This window comes from Xenopus laevis, chromosome 3S (genome assembly GCF_017654675.1).
Source record: "Xenopus laevis strain J_2021 chromosome 3S, Xenopus_laevis_v10.1, whole genome shotgun sequence".
Lineage (NCBI taxonomy): Eukaryota > Metazoa > Chordata > Amphibia > Anura > Pipidae > Xenopus > Xenopus laevis.
In genome coordinates, this window is record NC_054376.1 from 18,526,638 (window position 1) to 18,544,318 (window position 17,681).

The 17,681-nt window shown below is 39.5% G+C and overlaps 1 protein-coding gene across 3 annotated transcripts; it reads left to right on the forward strand.

The window, feature by feature from the left end:
• The first annotated feature begins 4,503 nt into the window (after positions 1-4,503).
• ccng1.S (cyclin G1 S homeolog) lies at positions 4,504-17,418 on the forward strand. Of its 3 annotated transcripts, none has more exons than XR_005966506.1 (7): positions 4,504-4,733; positions 7,186-7,449; positions 8,161-8,414; positions 8,941-9,019; positions 9,412-9,510; positions 10,617-10,753; positions 11,818-11,863. XR_005966506.1 is itself a non-coding variant. In NM_001096966.1 (7 exon segments), coding segments are annotated over 5 exon segments (888 nt in total). In that variant the 5' UTR covers positions 4,567-4,733; the 3' UTR covers positions 12,010-12,012; positions 15,635-17,418.
• Positions 17,419-17,681: the final 263 nt, after the last annotated feature.

Sequence of the window (17,681 nt, forward strand, 5' to 3'; positions counted from 1 at the left end):
TTCATCGCATCTCTCACTCCTGTCACAAGTCTCCTGCAGCTGCCTCCCTGGTGTCGCTTTCCTCACAGGATTCCTCTCCATTTTCGCTCCCCCTCCCGTCCAGTGTCTGAAGTCTCGCTCTGCCTCCCGTCCACTCTCTCCCCCTCCTTCCCTGCATGACCGGTCTCTGATGCAGTAAAAGAAAATTATGTCACACAGAGGGGGAGCGATATTTAAGATAGTGGACGGGAGGGGAAGTGAAAATGTAGAGGAATCCTGTTAAGAAAAGAGCAACACCAGGGAGGCAGCTTTGCAAACAACTCTTTGCTCTTGTTCCATACTCTCATATGCTTTACTGGTCCCTTTCTGTCAATCGGAATTTACTGCAATGATTTAGCCCGAGTAAGTGAGTAAAAATGCATCTTGAGTAATACTATGAATTTGTTCAGCACAGCAACACAGAACCTTGCTCACTTCATTCTTACTAGTCCTTATTAAATTGCAGGACTTAAAAATGGCAATTCTATATCCAAATACATTTTGAAATATTGTATATACGGTATACAGGAGACTTGTGACAGGAGTGAGAGATGCGATGAAGGAATAAAATACAGGTACCTAAAGAGCTGCAGTTAAAGATAAAAATCAACTTGTAGAGACACTTCAAAAAAAGTAAAAGTAAAACTGAACCCAGAAACTGTAGATTATAATAGATAATGTACCCCCCACTTAAAATTTATAAAGATATTAATAGTCACTTTGGAGTTACAGTGGTGTGAAAAACTATTTGCCCCCTTCCTGATTTCTTATTCTTTTGCATGTTTGTCACACAAAATGTTTCTGATCATCAAACACATTTAACTATTAGTCAAAGATAACACAAGTAAACAAAAAATGCAGTTTTTAAATGAGGGTTTTTATTATTTAGGGAGAAAAGAAATCCAAACCTGTGTGAAAAAGGAATTGCCCCCTGAACCTAATAACTGGTTGGGCCACCCTTAGCAGCAATAACTGCAATCAAGCGTTTGTGATAACTTGCAACGAGTCTTTTACAGCGCTCTGGAGGAATTTTGGCCCAAAAATTGTTGTAATTCAGCTTTATTTGAGGGTTTCTAGCATGAACCGCCTTTTTAAGGTCATGCCACAACATCTCAATAGGATTCAGGTCAGGACTTTGACTAGGCCACTCCAAAGTCTTCATTTTGTTTTCTTCAGCCATTCAGAGGTGGATTTGCTGGTGTGTTTTGGGTCATTGTCCTGCTGCAGCACCCAAGATCGCTTCAGCTTGAGTTGACGAACAGATGGCCGGACATTCTCCTTCAGGATTTTTTGGTAGACAGTAGAATTCATGGTTCCATCTATCACAGCAAGTCTTCCAGGTCCTGAAGCAGCAAAACAACCCCAGACCATCACACTACCACCACCATATTTTACTGTTGGTATGATGTTCTTTTTCTGAAATGCTGTGTTACTTTTACGCCAGATGTAACGGGACGCGCAACTTCCAAAAAGTTCAACTTTTGTCTCGTCGGTCCACAAGGTATTTTCCCAAAAGTCTTGGCAAACATTGAGATGTTTTTTAGCAAAATTGAGACGAGCCTTAATGTTCTTTTTGCTTAAAAGTGGTTTGCGCCTTGGAAATCTGCCATGCAGGCCGTTTTTGCCCAGTCTCTTTCTTATGGTGGAGTCGTGAACACTGACCTTAATTGAGGCAAGTGAGGCCTGCAGTTCTTTAGATGTTGTCCTGGGGTCTTTTGTGGCCTCTCGGATGAGTTGTCTCTGCGCTCTTGGGGTCATTTTGGTCGGCCGGCCACTCCTGGGAAGGTTCACCACTGTTCCATGTTTTTGCCATTTGTGGATAATGGCTCTCACTGTGGTTCGCTGGAGTCCCAAAGCTTTAGAAATGGCTTTATAACCTTTGAAATTGAACTCAGGTGTGATAAACCACAGTTAAGTTATTTTTGAACAAGGGGGTCAATCACTTTTTCACACAGGCCCATGTAGATTTGGAGTTTTTTTTTCTCCCTTAATAACGTAAACCTTCATTTAAAAACTGCATTTTGTGTTCAATTATGTTATCTTTGACTAATAGTTAACGGTTTTTGATGAGCAGAAACATTTAAGTGTGACAAACATGCAAAAGAATAAGAAATCAGGAAGGGGGCAAATAGTTTTTCACACCACTGTATGTGACCTGTATAAAAGCACTACACAAAGATCAGGGAAAGAAAACAGTTATGAGATGCGTAAGCCATCGGTACATTATAAAAAGGGGCAATTTACCTTACAATTTCCTTTCAGTGTAATGTAAACAGTGATATTCAGAAACAATTAGTCTCAATTTTATATTTGATGCTGCTTTTGGAATATTTTCCTTGCTTTTGTTTATTTCCAGACTTTAACATTTTAAAAAATGTAAAATACTATCTGTTTTTTGGAGTCATTGACCCCTGCAACTAGAGATTTTGGATTCGGCCGAACCCCCGAATCCTTTGCTAAAGATTCGGTCGAATCCTGAACCGAATCCGAACCCCAATTTGCATATGCAAATTAGGGGTGGGAAGGGGAAAGAAAAATGTACTTTCTTGTTTTCTGACAAAAAGTCACGCAATTTCCCTCCCCGCCCCTAATTTGCATATACAAATTAGGATTTGGATTCGGTTCATCTGGGCAGAAGGATTCGGCCGAATCCGAATCCTGCTGAAAAAGGCCACCCCTACCTGCAACTAAAGAGCAAATTAATCCAAAAAAAACCTAGATTTGTTATTATTGTTTTCTGTCTTATCCACAGGTAAGGAATCTGTTATCCAGAATACCTTTATCCAGAAAGGCCATCTCCCATAGGGGTATATTTATCAAAGAATGAAGTTAGAGGTTGCCACAGTCCTCTAGAGTGAAATTCCTCCACCCTCCATTCATTTCTATGGGATTTTGAAAGGCATATTTATCAAAGGCTGAACTTTCACTTTCACCCATTGATAAATACTCTTTTAAAAACCCCATACAAATGAAAGGAGAGTGGCGGAATTTCACTCTAGAGGACTGTGACAACCTCTTAACTACCCATTGACTCCATTTTAAGCAAATAATTAAAATTTTAAAAAATTATTCATTTTTTTCTGTAATAATATAACAGTACTTGATCCAAGCTAAGATATATTTAATCTTTATTGGAGGCAAAGCCAGTCTATTGGTTTTATTTAATATTTAAATACTTTTTATGTATTAGTTATTTATATTATTTATTTATATTATATATATGTATTAGCATTCTGGATAACAGGTCCCATATCTGTACTTCTATTCTAGTTAATAATTCAACCCACTACCTGCTTGCTAAGGTAAGTGTTACCCTTTTCTTATGTTTGGTGGAATGGAGGAATAGGTAAATAATTTTGGAGGTTAATAATAAACCCTTTCTCCCCCTATCCCCCTACCCCTTTGCTATGAGACCTCAGATGGCAGATGGGCCAGGATCATCCCTGTTTATTTACCGAAGGGTGTATTGATTTACAATGCATTCATTTACTGAGGAGCAGTGGACAAAGTGCAATTTCAAGCACAATCTCCATGTTTTTCAAACAATGCACCATCACAAATATGTGATTCTCTAGGTGCAATTTTGGTGTACCTACCGCAATTGCGCCCGATTCACCAAAGCAGACCCATTGCATGTGCGTTTCATTACAAATTGGATGCAATTGCACAGAGTTGTGCAGTGGAGTAAATAAATATTACTCTGCCCCAAAGAAAATTAATTTAAGGGCCTCCAACATATCAAGAGGTTACCCTGTTTTACCAATATAGTGTATGTTGAAATTGCTCATGAACTACTACCTCATGGGGCTCCTTATACCTCCTGAGCCCCCCTGCAGCCACAGGGACTGCTTCCCCTGGAGTTGCGCCTGGTGTCATTACCAGAGATCACTGTGCCAGTGATGTCTGTGCCAAATTCTTTAGGCGCAAGTTTGTTGTGCCTACAGAAGTTGTGTGCAAAGGGAACCAGGAGGTGACGGTAGCACCAGGCTTCCCCTGCATCTTTAGGCACAGCAACGAGTGATTCAGCACTGAAGGCAGGGAGGACTGTGGGGCACCGAGTGCAACAATAAGGAACTGCAAGAATTGCATTTAGACTCATTTTAACTAAAATGATTTTACATGCAATTCACTGCAGGAAAAAACACAGGTTGTTGTGCTTGCAGGCATACAGTAAATGAGCCCTAAGGATTTTGTTTCCACATAGTTGGACTCCAAACCGTCCATAAATACCTTCCTGCTGATTAGTATTGTAATTGTATTCCTGTCCATTTGTTGCTGGAAAATACAGCAGTGAGCATGGAAGAAAATGAAAGTGAAAAGGAATAGGAGAGTATAATCCGAGATGAAAGGATTACAGAGACATTCCACTAGATGGCATATAGAAGCAAGAAAGAGCCCAAGTAGCAGTATCTGTTACTGAAGGGTAAGGCAGACCAATAGGGTTTGAGGGATGGCCTCTGAGGCCTGCTATATAAGCTGTTCTCATGAAACATTCTGCAGTCAGCTGAGTAAAGCAGCACTTGGGGGTTTTTTTTTCTTTGGGGGTGGGGGGAAGCTTAATTCAACTTTCTTACAGCAACCGTCACTCTTTATGCTTTAACTGGTGCTTTATATTCACTTTAATTAACTCAAAGGACAAGAAGAAAAAAAAATCCAAGATCACCTTTAAGCAACTTCTATAACATAAGCGTCCGATCTCCTGCACCCTATAAAAGGTAAGAATCTGCTTGGGTTGACTTTAACATGCGGAATGTGTGGCAGTGATGCTGGGAGGGTGGAACGGGATGGGCAGTTGTCGTTTTTCAACCCAAATTAACTATGTAACAAATATTAAGGTTAAGACCTAAGATTAGCATTTAATGTAGTTACTGTGTATATAATCATTTAGCATTGTTGTTCATTTGTTTGTCTCGACAATCAATGTTGGCCTTTACTTTTATCCTGGATTGCGCAGCCGCCTATATTGTTTATGCACTTGCTATAGTATATAATTCTTTCTTCTGCCAGTATTGGCAGGCCTCAGTATAGAGTACTTTATTTGCAAACAAATAAACCATACTATTATTATAAATAATGACAGCCGGGGTTACATGGATTTTGTAACACAGAAACGGTGAAACAAGTGTAAACGTTAGTTGCACTGACACTAGGCCTGTTTGTTACAGGCTGATCAGACAAGCCCGGACTAGTCCTCTCAGTCTAGAGGGAGGGGGGAGTGAGCTATTCCACCGTAGCCAGGGGGATGGGTTCTCTGTGCAGCTCTGCTGTCTGTTCATTGCGTTGTCCTTTCAGAAGACTGGAGCTTCAGGGTCCTAAAGCTACAGGCATTGATAAGGTGCAGGCCTAAAACTTTCCTCAAGTAAAATTTGAATCGTCATGTGATTCTTAAAATTTATGTTAGCCTATAAGTCATTCTGTAGACTTGGCACTAGTGTCACATCAACGTTAACATTTTAATAGTCAACCTTTCTGTAGGTGTTTTGGCACCTAGAGAAAACCTATACAAGTATGTGAATTCAATTTTACTTTTATACTTTACCAGTGGCATAACTAGATATTACTGGTCTGGGCCCCACTGCAAATTTAGGCCCCCAAAATGTTTAGCAGATTACTTGTTTTTAGGGATGCACCGAATCCACTATTTTGTATTCGGCCGAACCCCCAAATCCTTCGTGAAAGATTCAGCCGAATACCGAACCCGAATCCTAATTTGCATATGCAAATTAGGGGTGGTAGGGGGAAAACATTTTTTACTTGTTTTGTGACAAAAAGTCACGCGATTTCCCTCTCTGCCCCTAATTTGCATATGCAAATTAGGATTCGGTTCGGCCGGGCAGAAGGATTGGCCGAATCCGAATCCTGCTGAAAAAGGCAGAATCCCGAACCGAATCCTGGATTCGATGCATCCCTACTTGTCTTAACAATGTTCATTGAAACGGTGTATGAATTAGGGCCTTATTGGGCCCCTATACCTCCTGGAGCAGGGGCTTTAAGCAGATCTGCTCCTCACAGCCTGCAAAAATACAACTGGAGCCGACAGCCTGTGTGCCCATAGCCTTAGTATCATTTAAAGAGAAGGTAAAATCACATAGTGGGTGACAATTTGAAAGGCACCCCAGACTGGAGTTCCCCTTCTTCAAAAACTCATATAGGTATGGGATCCGTAATCCAGAAACCTGTTATCCAAAAAGCTCCAAATTATGGAAAAGCAGTCTCCCATAGACTCCATTTTATACAAATAAGCCACATTTTTAAAAATGATTACCTTTTTCTCTGTAATAATAAAACAGTACCTTGTACTTGATATAATTAATCCTTATTGGTAGCAAACCCAGTCTATTAGGGTTATTTAATGTTTATATGATTTTCTAGTAGACTTAAGGTCTGAAGATCCAAATTGCGGAAAGATCAGTTATCCGGAAAACCCATGTCCCTGAGCATTTTGGATAACCGGTCCCATACCTGTTCAGACTAGAGGCAGAGGCATGTGCCTAGGGAGCAACGGTTTTCACCTCCCACTGCCTGCTCTTCATTGTCTCCTTGTCCCTCCCCTGCCAACCACTGGTATCAGTGTTCATGCACAAGCTTGTTCACGCACACAGGTGACAACATGTCCAGATGGGTTTGCCCAGGGCCCTAGGTTGGCATGGCCCACCATTGTTCTATTCTCCCTCATTGTAGAATTGGTGCAGGGGCTCCTTGGACAACAAATACATATGGTGGCACAGCGCTCAGCAAACAATACCGACCTACAGTCGGTGCATTTTTTTATTAAGAAAAGTTTAGGGTTGCCACCTTTTCCAGGGCCAAAACATGAACAAAGAGGCTGGGATGATGATGACAGGGACAGTAGGTGAAGTTGGGGTCAGACCAATGACGTTTAAACCTGATTGGCTGCCTGGTTTTAAACCGGACAGATAGCAACTTTTCCTTTAACTAAACGTAGTAACATGCATTTCTTCTCCCCTTTTCAAAGTGGGGTTTATGTCAGTTTATATTTAGTGTGGGAAACTATTCTGGGGCATGCCAGTATACAAGGCACACTGTTGAAAGAGAAACCAAAGAATCTGACACCAGCACCGTGGTACTTTTATAGCTGTGCAAACAATAAATTTATATACATTTTTAAACTAAAGGTTAAAGTTCCATTTTAATTTTTTTTACCAGATGATTGAAACACTTGTAACATGCAATGCTCAAGATCTTCTTTGCCAGCTGAACTCACTCTTGGAGCTGGAAGTGAAATGCCAGCCAAAAGCTTGTGGTTTACGTTTGATTGAAACTGCCCATGACAATGGCCTCCGAATGACCTCCAAGCTGCGTGACTTTGAAGTGAAAGATTTGCTTAGCTTAACTCAGTTCTTTGGTTTTAGTACTGAGACCTTCTCTTTAACTGTGAATCTTTTGGACAGGTTCTTATCCAAAATGAAGGTAAGTAAGAATCATAGTGAACTCTGTTTAATATACTCTTGTAAGTGCAGAGAGTGGCAAGGGCAACATTTGTATGCAGTCTGCGAGGTTGTTCCCCACAATGCAGAATGCCAACATGGGAGGGGTCAGCTTTAACAGATTATACTTCCGACTTGCAGTCACTCTGTCCAAAACGCAAATTCTCCACAGAAACTTGTTGCAGAAGTAAGAGGAGCTCTTTTTTTAAGGTCACCAAGTAATGGGCCTTTTAGCTACTATCATCATCCCTGATGGTCCTTCCTGTCTTTCAGCAGTTTTCAACCTGGGAGATCAATATCTGATTAAACCCCCATTTAGATCCATTTAAGGAGAACATAGGAGATCAAAATATTTTGGGTGATCAAGCCATATAAACTTTTGGCTACCCAAGTGATGAGTTAAATCAAGTAATCCTAAATTATGAGACTGGGCCTAAAGATCAAGTTAAAGAGGCCCAAGCATACATGTATCCCAAGAACCATATACACTGTTTGACCAATAAGATTTTCCATCCCACTCAATAAAGTTCTGCCTTCTTATGGATGCTGTGCAACATGTATGAGGCAACAGTCCTGTAGCCTGTTCTAGATTTACATTTCAAGTGTGTGTGTATGTATGAAATATATAATGTCAGTTTTTTTTTATTGAAAGAAATCACATATATTATTATTTATTTCCTTGAATACATTTTAGGTACAACCAAAACATTTAGGCTGTGTTGGACTTACCTGTTTCTACCTTGCTGTAAAAGCAATAGAAGAAGAAAGGAATGTTCCTCTTGCAACAGACCTACTCAGGATAAGCCAGTATAAGTTTACTGTTTTTGACATGATGCGAATGGAAAAGATTGTTCTGGAAAAGTTGGGTTGGAAAGTTAAAGCTACGACAGCCGTATACCTCTTGAAACTTTATCATTCCCTTGTGTTTGACAACCTGACAAGTGAAAGGTATGAACCATATACACCGTGCATGAACCATATGAATATATCACTGGGCCTGAAAGCAAAAATCCTTGTGTAATATATTCCTATGTGTCAGCTTCCTTTCAGGGCCTGTAGCAATATTATCACACTGCAATATATTCCTATGTGTCAGCTTCCTTTCAGGGCCTGTAGCAATATTATCACACTGCATAAAATCAACTGAAAGTATTTTGTTTTGTTCATCTGTATGTAAAACCACAAACCAAGCATTGCTAGAATTATCTAGTTTTAACTGTTGCTCTCACCTATTTTAGTGTCAGGTATCTTGATAGTACGCAATCTCTGAACTGAGATATTTGTGCATTATCTATGCCTTTATCTGTTTTAAGTGTTATGTCAAGGCTTTATTTTCCCTTTAACATAGAACAATTAATTTACTGGAATAGTAGAAAGGGGATACTTTGACATTTTCTACTGATGTCATGGTTTAGATACAGAAGAAGCAAAATTGCTAAATTGCTAACATTTTCAAATGTATTGTTTAATCTAGGAAAAAGCTGTTTTCTCCAGAGAGACTTGAAACTCATCTGAAAGCTTGCCACTGTAGGATTGGATTTTCCAAAGCTAAGGTGAGTGGAATTGAACCTGAACTGGATAGAGCCTTAGGTTTGACAAGGGGCCCATCTAGCTGTCTGTGACAAATGCTGCTGATATCTCTCAATGTGGAAGTGGATCCCAAGTGCACTAGTATCTGTTACAAAAAGCAACATTTTCCATTCAAATTGAAAATAGCTAATGGTAGGCAAGAGAACTTCAGCAGGCAAATAGCCATTGTGCCATAGACCTTAGTCTAAGTTCCCACTCACTGGGGCTGCTTTTAAATACACTAATATAGGATGTATTCTAGAGTTAGGCATCAATTATACTTTGGGTGCCCCTATTACTCTCTAAACATCTTGCATTTTCTCAACATGAATGGTTTTTCACTAAATTAGAAAATGTTGTTTTGCTTCCTTTGTAGCCCTCTGTACTGGCATTATCAATTTTGGCACTGGAGATTCAAGAACAGAAGCTGTTTGAACTAATGGATGTAATGGAGTGTCTGCAGAATCATTCCAATGTAAGAATACTGATCTATGATTTTACTGCTATAATTAAACTCTGAGTAAGTGCCCCAGCAGGCACGTTAGGTCTTGCTCTGATGTCCTAATACATTTTTCAATTTTTTTAATTGATTGATTCATTATTTCTGGGGATACTCACATTTTGCTTTTTTGAAAAGTTGACTTGGACCTACACCCTAGGACTGGGGTGAATTGTGAGTATATTCTCCATGATTAACTTTAATAATATTTGATTTTGAACTATTAATTACTTTTGTAGTAGTACCTATACATTTACATATTTCTTTGGCACCAACATAAATTATATTATTATAATTAAACTCTACCTACTTTGGCAGACCCAAAACAGGAAGGTAGACTAGGAGGGTGATGGCTTCCCTGCAAAAAAGTAAATATATTCCAGGAGTGAAGCGCCTCCACCTTCTATAGAAATGCCTACTTACAAACCACAACAGTGGTGTTATGCATGTAACGAAAAGCTCTTTCTGGTCCCTCCTTTGGGTCACGACATTCCTTCCAGGTTCCAATGCCAGAGATAAAACCGGTGATAGTATAATACCGTTTTTATTAAAAACAATTTAAAATCAATTAAAAAATTACACTCACATTTACCCTGACGGGTTTTTGCGCGACCCCACATGGACTTTTTATTGGACTGAATGCGCAAAAACCAGTCAGGGTAAATGTGAGTGTAATTTTTTTAATTGATTTTAAATAGTTTTTAATAAAAACGGTATTATACTATCACCGGTTTTATCTCTGGCATTGGAACCTGGAAGGAATGTCGTGACCCAAAGGAGGGACCAGAAAGAGCTTTTCGTTACATGCATAACACCACTGTTGTGGTTTGTAAGTAGGCATTTCTATAGAAGGTGGAGGCGCTTCACTCCTGGAATATATTTACTTTTTCGCAGGGAAGCCATCACCTTCCTATCACCTCTATTGCTACCTTACCACCACTCCCCCCCCCCCCCCCCATTAACAGCCATTTGAAGGGAAAAAGGGGAGAAAACACGTACTTAATATTAAGTGCATGCACAGGGTGACATTACATATTTGGAACGTATTACGCTATGCTTGTTTTTAATTTCTGTTGCCACAGGCGCTGATCTCCTCTCTTATATATATCCCTTTGGGAACATATATACGTTTGATTTTGGACTTATATACAGTTGAGAGACTGTGAAGGGGTCGGCAAGAAATTATCTAAGAGACTGACATTCTTAATTGGCTGCATTTGTAAGCTGTATATTGTTTTTATAAGGTAGACTAGGCACACACGACTAGGAAAGGAATGACTATGCAAGACGGGAACAAAGTTAGGAAAGTCTAGAAGAAGAACATTGTGAGACTGAAATTAGCCCCGGTAGGAGCTAGTGACACTTGAGGTTAATTAAGTAGATCAGTGCTGTCCAACTTCTGCGGTACCGAGGGCCGAAATTTTTCCAGCCTACATACTGGAGGGCTGATAATGGAAGCCAGTGTTGATCACTCCCGGTTTTTAAACCACACCCATGTTACCATAAGATCATGTCCACATTAATTGTGGTAACACCAAAAACAAAATGGTTGGTGCTCACTTATCACTCATATGTGAAAAAAGTTGTCATATTAAGACATACCATTAAATCCATATGCCTTATCTTCCCCTGTGGATAACACATCACCCCCAGCACATGATTAAACACCTTAGGGGCCCCTAACAATAATTTATTTTCAAATGCTAACAAACCCCCAGAACAAATACCAGGCTTATGTTCCACAGGCAGAGCAGGGCACACACGAGCAGAGCGCACACAGGGAGCATATGGAAGGTAGAACAGAGCAAGGGACAACTCTAATATGTACTACATACAGTGACCTAGTGCTGGTGCCCCATTAGCAATTTGTATAAAGTGTGAACAATGTGGGCAGTTTCAGTCTGGGTCCCAGGTGTGAATAGTACAGGGATTTAGGGTGTGAACAATAGAGGTGTCACAGGTGTGAACAATGCAGGGGATTAGTCTGAATTTCAAGTTTAAACAATGCAGAGGCCAGTTAGTCTCTGTAGTGATACCATTTAAATTGTACACATTGTAAGAAAACACAGGAGGTAGGTGGGGGGCCACAGAAGGGGGGTGCACGGGCCGCCAGTTGGACAGCCCTGAGGTAGATGGTAAATCCCAAATTCACAAGAAGTCTCTCTTATGCCTTCTTAGCCCAGTGGGGTCCCTACAATAACACACACAAAAGATGGACTTTTGATTGTGGAATGATTCAATACAGCTTTTGAATATTGTCTAATAATTGTTTCTGATTTTCAGATTAGCAGCAGAGACCTGCACTGTTGGAAGGAACTGGTAGGCAAATGCCTTGCTGAATATGCCTCCAGTAAATGTTCTAAGCCAAATGTTCAAAAGCTCAAGTGGATTGTGTCAGGACGCACAGCAAGGCAACTGAAGCACAGTTACTACAAGGTAGCACAACTTCCAACAATTCCAGAATCTGGCTCCTAAAAGGTATGGACTAAAAAACATTTACACATAATATGGTTGTATGGCATTATAGCTGTGTGTGCTGTCAATGATGGATACATAAACACCACAGGGAACTATCAAAGGTGCACTTTTTGTACCTTGCCCCATCATAAATACGGCCTAAAAGGTCTGAAATTACTCTTTAGCTAAGAAAATGGAACAAATGAGGTTAAAAGGAAGAAATTCCAGATAAACTAAGGTGTTTAAATGGAGCTAGACATAGTTATTAATTCATTGAGTCATGGATAGAACAAAGAGTGCAATTGTGCTAGTTGTCGGGTGAGGAGGGTGGCATTGGTAAGGCTGCTTAAGGTGGTATAGGGGGGCAGAATCACCCCTACTAAGGAAAGCCTTGCATATGTTTATTTACTGCTGTTGGGTATGGTGTTCATGTATGAGGGTTGTTGCTCATCATTGGGAAGCAATGATTAGAAAAAAGGATTAGAAAAAAGAATAATCAATAAAGATGAATTTGAATACATGACAGTTAAATCTCCAGTTATTCCAACTTTTTACACTATCCCTAAGATTCATAAAAATCCCTTAAGTCCACCAGGACGCCCCATAGTTTCAGCGATAGGCAGTCTGACAGAACCTTCCAGCAAATATGTTGATGAGATTTTAAAACCATTTGTCAGCTGCCTTCCATCATTTATACAAGATACCACAGACGCAATCAGGCGTCTGGATGGCATCAGCTTGGATTCCAATCATCATTTAGTATGTCTAGATGTTGAATCATTATACACCTGCATACCACACGAATTTGGTTTAAAAGCAGTTCAAGATACCCTAAGGGCTCTTACTCACTGGCGTTCTGACCTGCGCTCCCCTGCGTTCCGTTTTTTGGCGTTCAGCCACAGGGGAGCGCAGGAATAGACGCATGTCATTATTTCAAATGGGGCTGTACTCACTCAGGCGCGTGTATGCGCCGAACGCAGGTTGAGACGCAACATGCTGCATTTTTCCTGCGTTCGGCGCCTGAGTGAGTACAGCCCCATTTGAAATAATGACATGCGTCTATTCCTGCGCTCCCCTGTGGCTGAACGCCAAAAAAACGGAACGCAGGGGAGCACAGGTCAGAACGCCAGTGAGTAAGAGCCCTAACACAGCGTGGACACCAGTTTACTGCACATAATGATTTTGTTGTTGAACTACTTGAATTTGTATTAAAACACAATTACTTCACCTTCAATAGTAAATACTTCCACCAGCTAAGGGGGACCGCAATGGGAATTACATGCGCTCCTTCGTATGCTAACATCTTTTTAGGCTGGTGGGAGAACAATCTGGTGTTCAGTGAGGATCTGTTGGAATATACACAGCATATCCCCCTTTGGCTTCGCTACATAGACGACATAGTATTAATATGGACGAGTACCAGTCATAAATGTTATGAATTCGTAGCGAAGCTTAACATCAATCACATCAATCTAAAAGTAACTGCTCAAATTGACGCCAATACTGTTAATTTTTTGGATATCTGAATATTTTGTGATAAGATTCACAACAATAATTTAGTGACCTCAGTATATAGAAAAGAGACAGCCACTAACAGTTTGCTCCATGCAAACAGCCAACACCCAAAAAATACAATTTCAGGAATACCGGTTGGACAGTACTTGAGGATAAGACGGTTATGCAGCACAATAGAGGAATATAAAATAGAGGCCAAAAAACTATGCACGGTTTAAAGAACGTGGGTATAGCCATAATGCACTAAAAAAAGCATATAAAAGAGCTCTTGAATCAGACCGCAACTTACTCCTAACAAGTCAAAGGAAGACTACTCAGTCAAAAGATCGCAGTTCAGGATGTGTTAGACTTATTGGAGACTACAGTAAAGAGCAGAGAAATAAGACACATAGTGAGCAAACATTGGCACATTCTCCAACAAGATACTACACTGAACCAAGCAATAGGAGATCAACCACTCATCACCTTTAGACAAAGTAGAAATCTTCGTGACAGTCTTACTCATAGTCACTATGTGCCCCCAGCATCGAGTACTTGGCTGTCCAACAGAATCAAAGGCTGTCATAAATGCGGTAAGTGTGTAGCATGTCCATTCATTAAAAGAATGTACTCATTTATCAGAAAAACGGACAACTGTGAGCATCATATTAAGGATTTCATAAATTGTAATACAGAAGGTGTCATATATATGTTGCGTTGCGAATGTGGCATGGACTATATAGGTAAAACGATCAGACAACTGAAATGGAGAGTTATGGAACATGTTGGGGATGTTAGAAATAAAAGGAACACATCAGTAGCCAACCATATAAATGAAATTCACGCAGGCGATACTAAGGTCATGCATTTCATGGGTATTGAAAAAATTAATCATACCACACGAGTGGGTGATCTTGACAAAAAACTGCTATGTAAGGAAGCAGAATGGATTTATTCTATGAAAAGCAGAGCCCCGTTGGGACTAAATGAAGGATTTACTTTCTTACCTGATATACATTACCCTGAACTTTTGATTCCATTGTATAATACTATCTATATTGGTAGCTTAATAAAATAGGTAAATTTGATTTACTATTATGCTTACTTTTTGTTTAATGATTACTTCTTTAATATATGTAACTGAGCCTTTCTATATATTTTTTGGTAATCTAGGCAGCCAAGCAAATAGATACTTAACATGAAAGAAGCCAGTGACATAGACCGCACAAGAACTGGCAAAGTCACATTGGCACATGCGCATCTAGCATGACAAGCTCTAACTGCTGGGGATAGATTATCACTTTCCGCCCAGTTCATCCGTGTACTGGCAAAACTCGGTTGACGCATGCGCATTTTACTTGAGGCGCACCTATGGGCAGACGCGGATGACCACTTCTGGTTAGCGGCTCGTATTCAGGTAGTCGCGACCGGAAGTGACGTCAATAGGATGCGCGACTGCAGAAAGTTTACCGGAAAGGTATTTAAACCGATCACAGACATGAGTCCAGCACCTATGCCCCTGAAGAAGCCGTTTTCACGGCGAAATGCGTCGGGCAGCATAGGTGGACGGTGGGGGAGAAGCTCCCATCCGTTCCCAACGTAGGTAGGCAGAATTGTCCTCTGGGGAATGGGAAAAAAATTGAGGGGAGGGTGAAATGCTTGCTACTAGGCTGCCTTAAACTTTAACCGATCGCCTTACTTTGTGGCGTTTTTCACTCCACCGTGTACCACCTGATGCAGCTTTTAATTGTTGTCTTTTAAGGCTAATGTCCTGCACTGTCTATACTGATTTGGGGCAGTGGGTCCATACATTTGTAGTCGTGTTGTGATGCTGAGGGCATGGCCCTATACTTTTTGTTTTTTTGGTTTTAATGATATATATTAAAGGCTACGTTTTAAGTTGTTTATTATTTTGTAGTTATTTCACTATTACACCCGAACTGGTTTGCTAGGTAGCTTGAGGTTTTGTGCCCCACACTAAAGGGTACAATCACCTCAAGCCTCTCATTTTTTGTTAGTTTGTCATCATTGGGAAGCAACAGATCCATGTGCTGAAGTGGCTCACTTTATATCAAATGGTAAATGATACAGTTTATACAAAAATTCATGCTGCCTTAATGATAATGTGTTTTTATATTTTGTTTTCCAGGGTATCAAAATCATCACACCACATGCTTTTGACATTATGTTTAGTATGAACTGCAAAACTTTCAAGTTGAATATATCCAAGCTGTGACGCCTGATGAAAACATGGCAGCTAGTTTTAGTGTTTTGGTTTTTTTTTTTTGTTTTTTTTATACAAATGTGAGAGGGAATTATTTTATACACTTCTGGGAAATATGCACAGGAGACAGTTATCATGAAATATCCACAAAAGTGACTTCTGCAGCACTTATAACAATTGTCTAGATAAAGAGAATGAAGAACATTTTGCAACATTGTTTTTTTTTTTAAATGGAATTTTAAAGACCTTTGGAGAGCAGAACGTATGAAATGCATATTGTTGAAATAGTTTGGGTTTCGATGAGTGCATTGCCGGCCTAATACACTACAAAGAGTTCTTTTTCTCAACAGATCTGCTGTATAATCAGGATTAGGAGTGGAATCTTGTGGGTTATATTTTTCTGAACACAAAATGCACTTTATTTGTCTTAGAAAACATTTGAAACTGTTTTTATTGTTGCCTCTATCCAAGCAATTGGTATGAAAGTTAGATGTAATTTTATTGAAATGGGAATTAAAATCAGACTATATTTATTTGAGAATCAGGGGGACACGCTTGTCTCTTCTAAAGCGTTTCATGGGCAGAGTTCAAAACTGATAGCATCAGTTCAGTATAAAATATGCTTTAACTTCACAAACCTTTTCAGTGGCTTTGTATGTGTGAGCTTGCGTTTTAAACTATGTAAAAGGACTTGTGTTGTGTTTTTGAGTCAGACTTATCCATTGCATTTTCATGAATATGGGATACTGTATTTATTTGAATAAAGTACACAATCATCTACCGCAATGCACATATATTTATTCTTAGTCTTCTAGGTTAGAAGATTGTGCACTGAAAGGGGAAAAACTGAAGAGAACAAAAATAATAAATAAAGATTGTACTAACCTGTCTTTTGAATTAAGACTTTTTTTTTTTTTTTTTTTTTTTTTTAGCCATGGCCATAGGTCTTTTAAAGACAAAAAAACTGGGCATTTTAGTGATTAGGTCCTAAATTCTGCATTGAATATGAAAAGATAATTACTGTAGATGATCATGGATAGCATGTATTTTTATGGCCAAATCACAAAATTTGCTGTATGTTGATTAAATACTTGGGTCCTCTCTGGGATCTATAATTTAGTATATTTGTGTTATATAACCCAAATCATTTGTTAGACACATGCAGAACAATATTCATGGTATATCTCTAAAAAGGGAGATTCACAAATTAGGTTAGTGCTCCCCAGGAACCAATTCGAATTTTGGTTTGATTAGACTTCAATGCAGTTAATTTATCATGGCTTATTGCTGTTTGTTTGGAGTTACTACTGTAAAGTAAACACATTTGTCCTTCTCCTTTAACTGTCCTAGAATGTGTAAATGGCTAAATGTTGTGTATGAAAAGTAACAAGAGAAGGAAAGCTAAGCAATGGTTTGCAAAACTGGGTATAGCATTTTGGGCATACTGTATATCCGCCAAAAGGATATTTAAAACTATTTGAAATACCTTTTATGTTACAACTATAAAGAGCCACATATGTAATCAACTTATGGATGGATATATGCATAATAATAAATGGATAAGCTACAGCTTTTGCTGAATTCCAGCAGGACAGAAAGCTGGCACAGGCAATAAGAATATTGAACACTGTATAGGAATGGTGACAAAAGTGCCTCTATACAATGTATTAAAATTTGCACCTTTCAATAAATGTATTGAAATGCTAAAAGTAGAGTGTTTGTTTTTTTTTTTGTTCCGAGTTCAATTGAAAATGTATGTTGCTTGTGTTTTATGCCACAGTTCCTTGAATACACCAACCTCAATGGCATTTCCTGTACCTTATCAACACCCAGTGGCAATCCCAATTCCTAAAATTGCCCTGCCAATTTCAGTAATTCCCCATAGCCACTGTGTGCTGACTCAAGCCCTAAATCCCATGCATTTCTAACACCCTTCCCTAGCAAATCGAGCACTGTGGAAATAGTAGTCTAC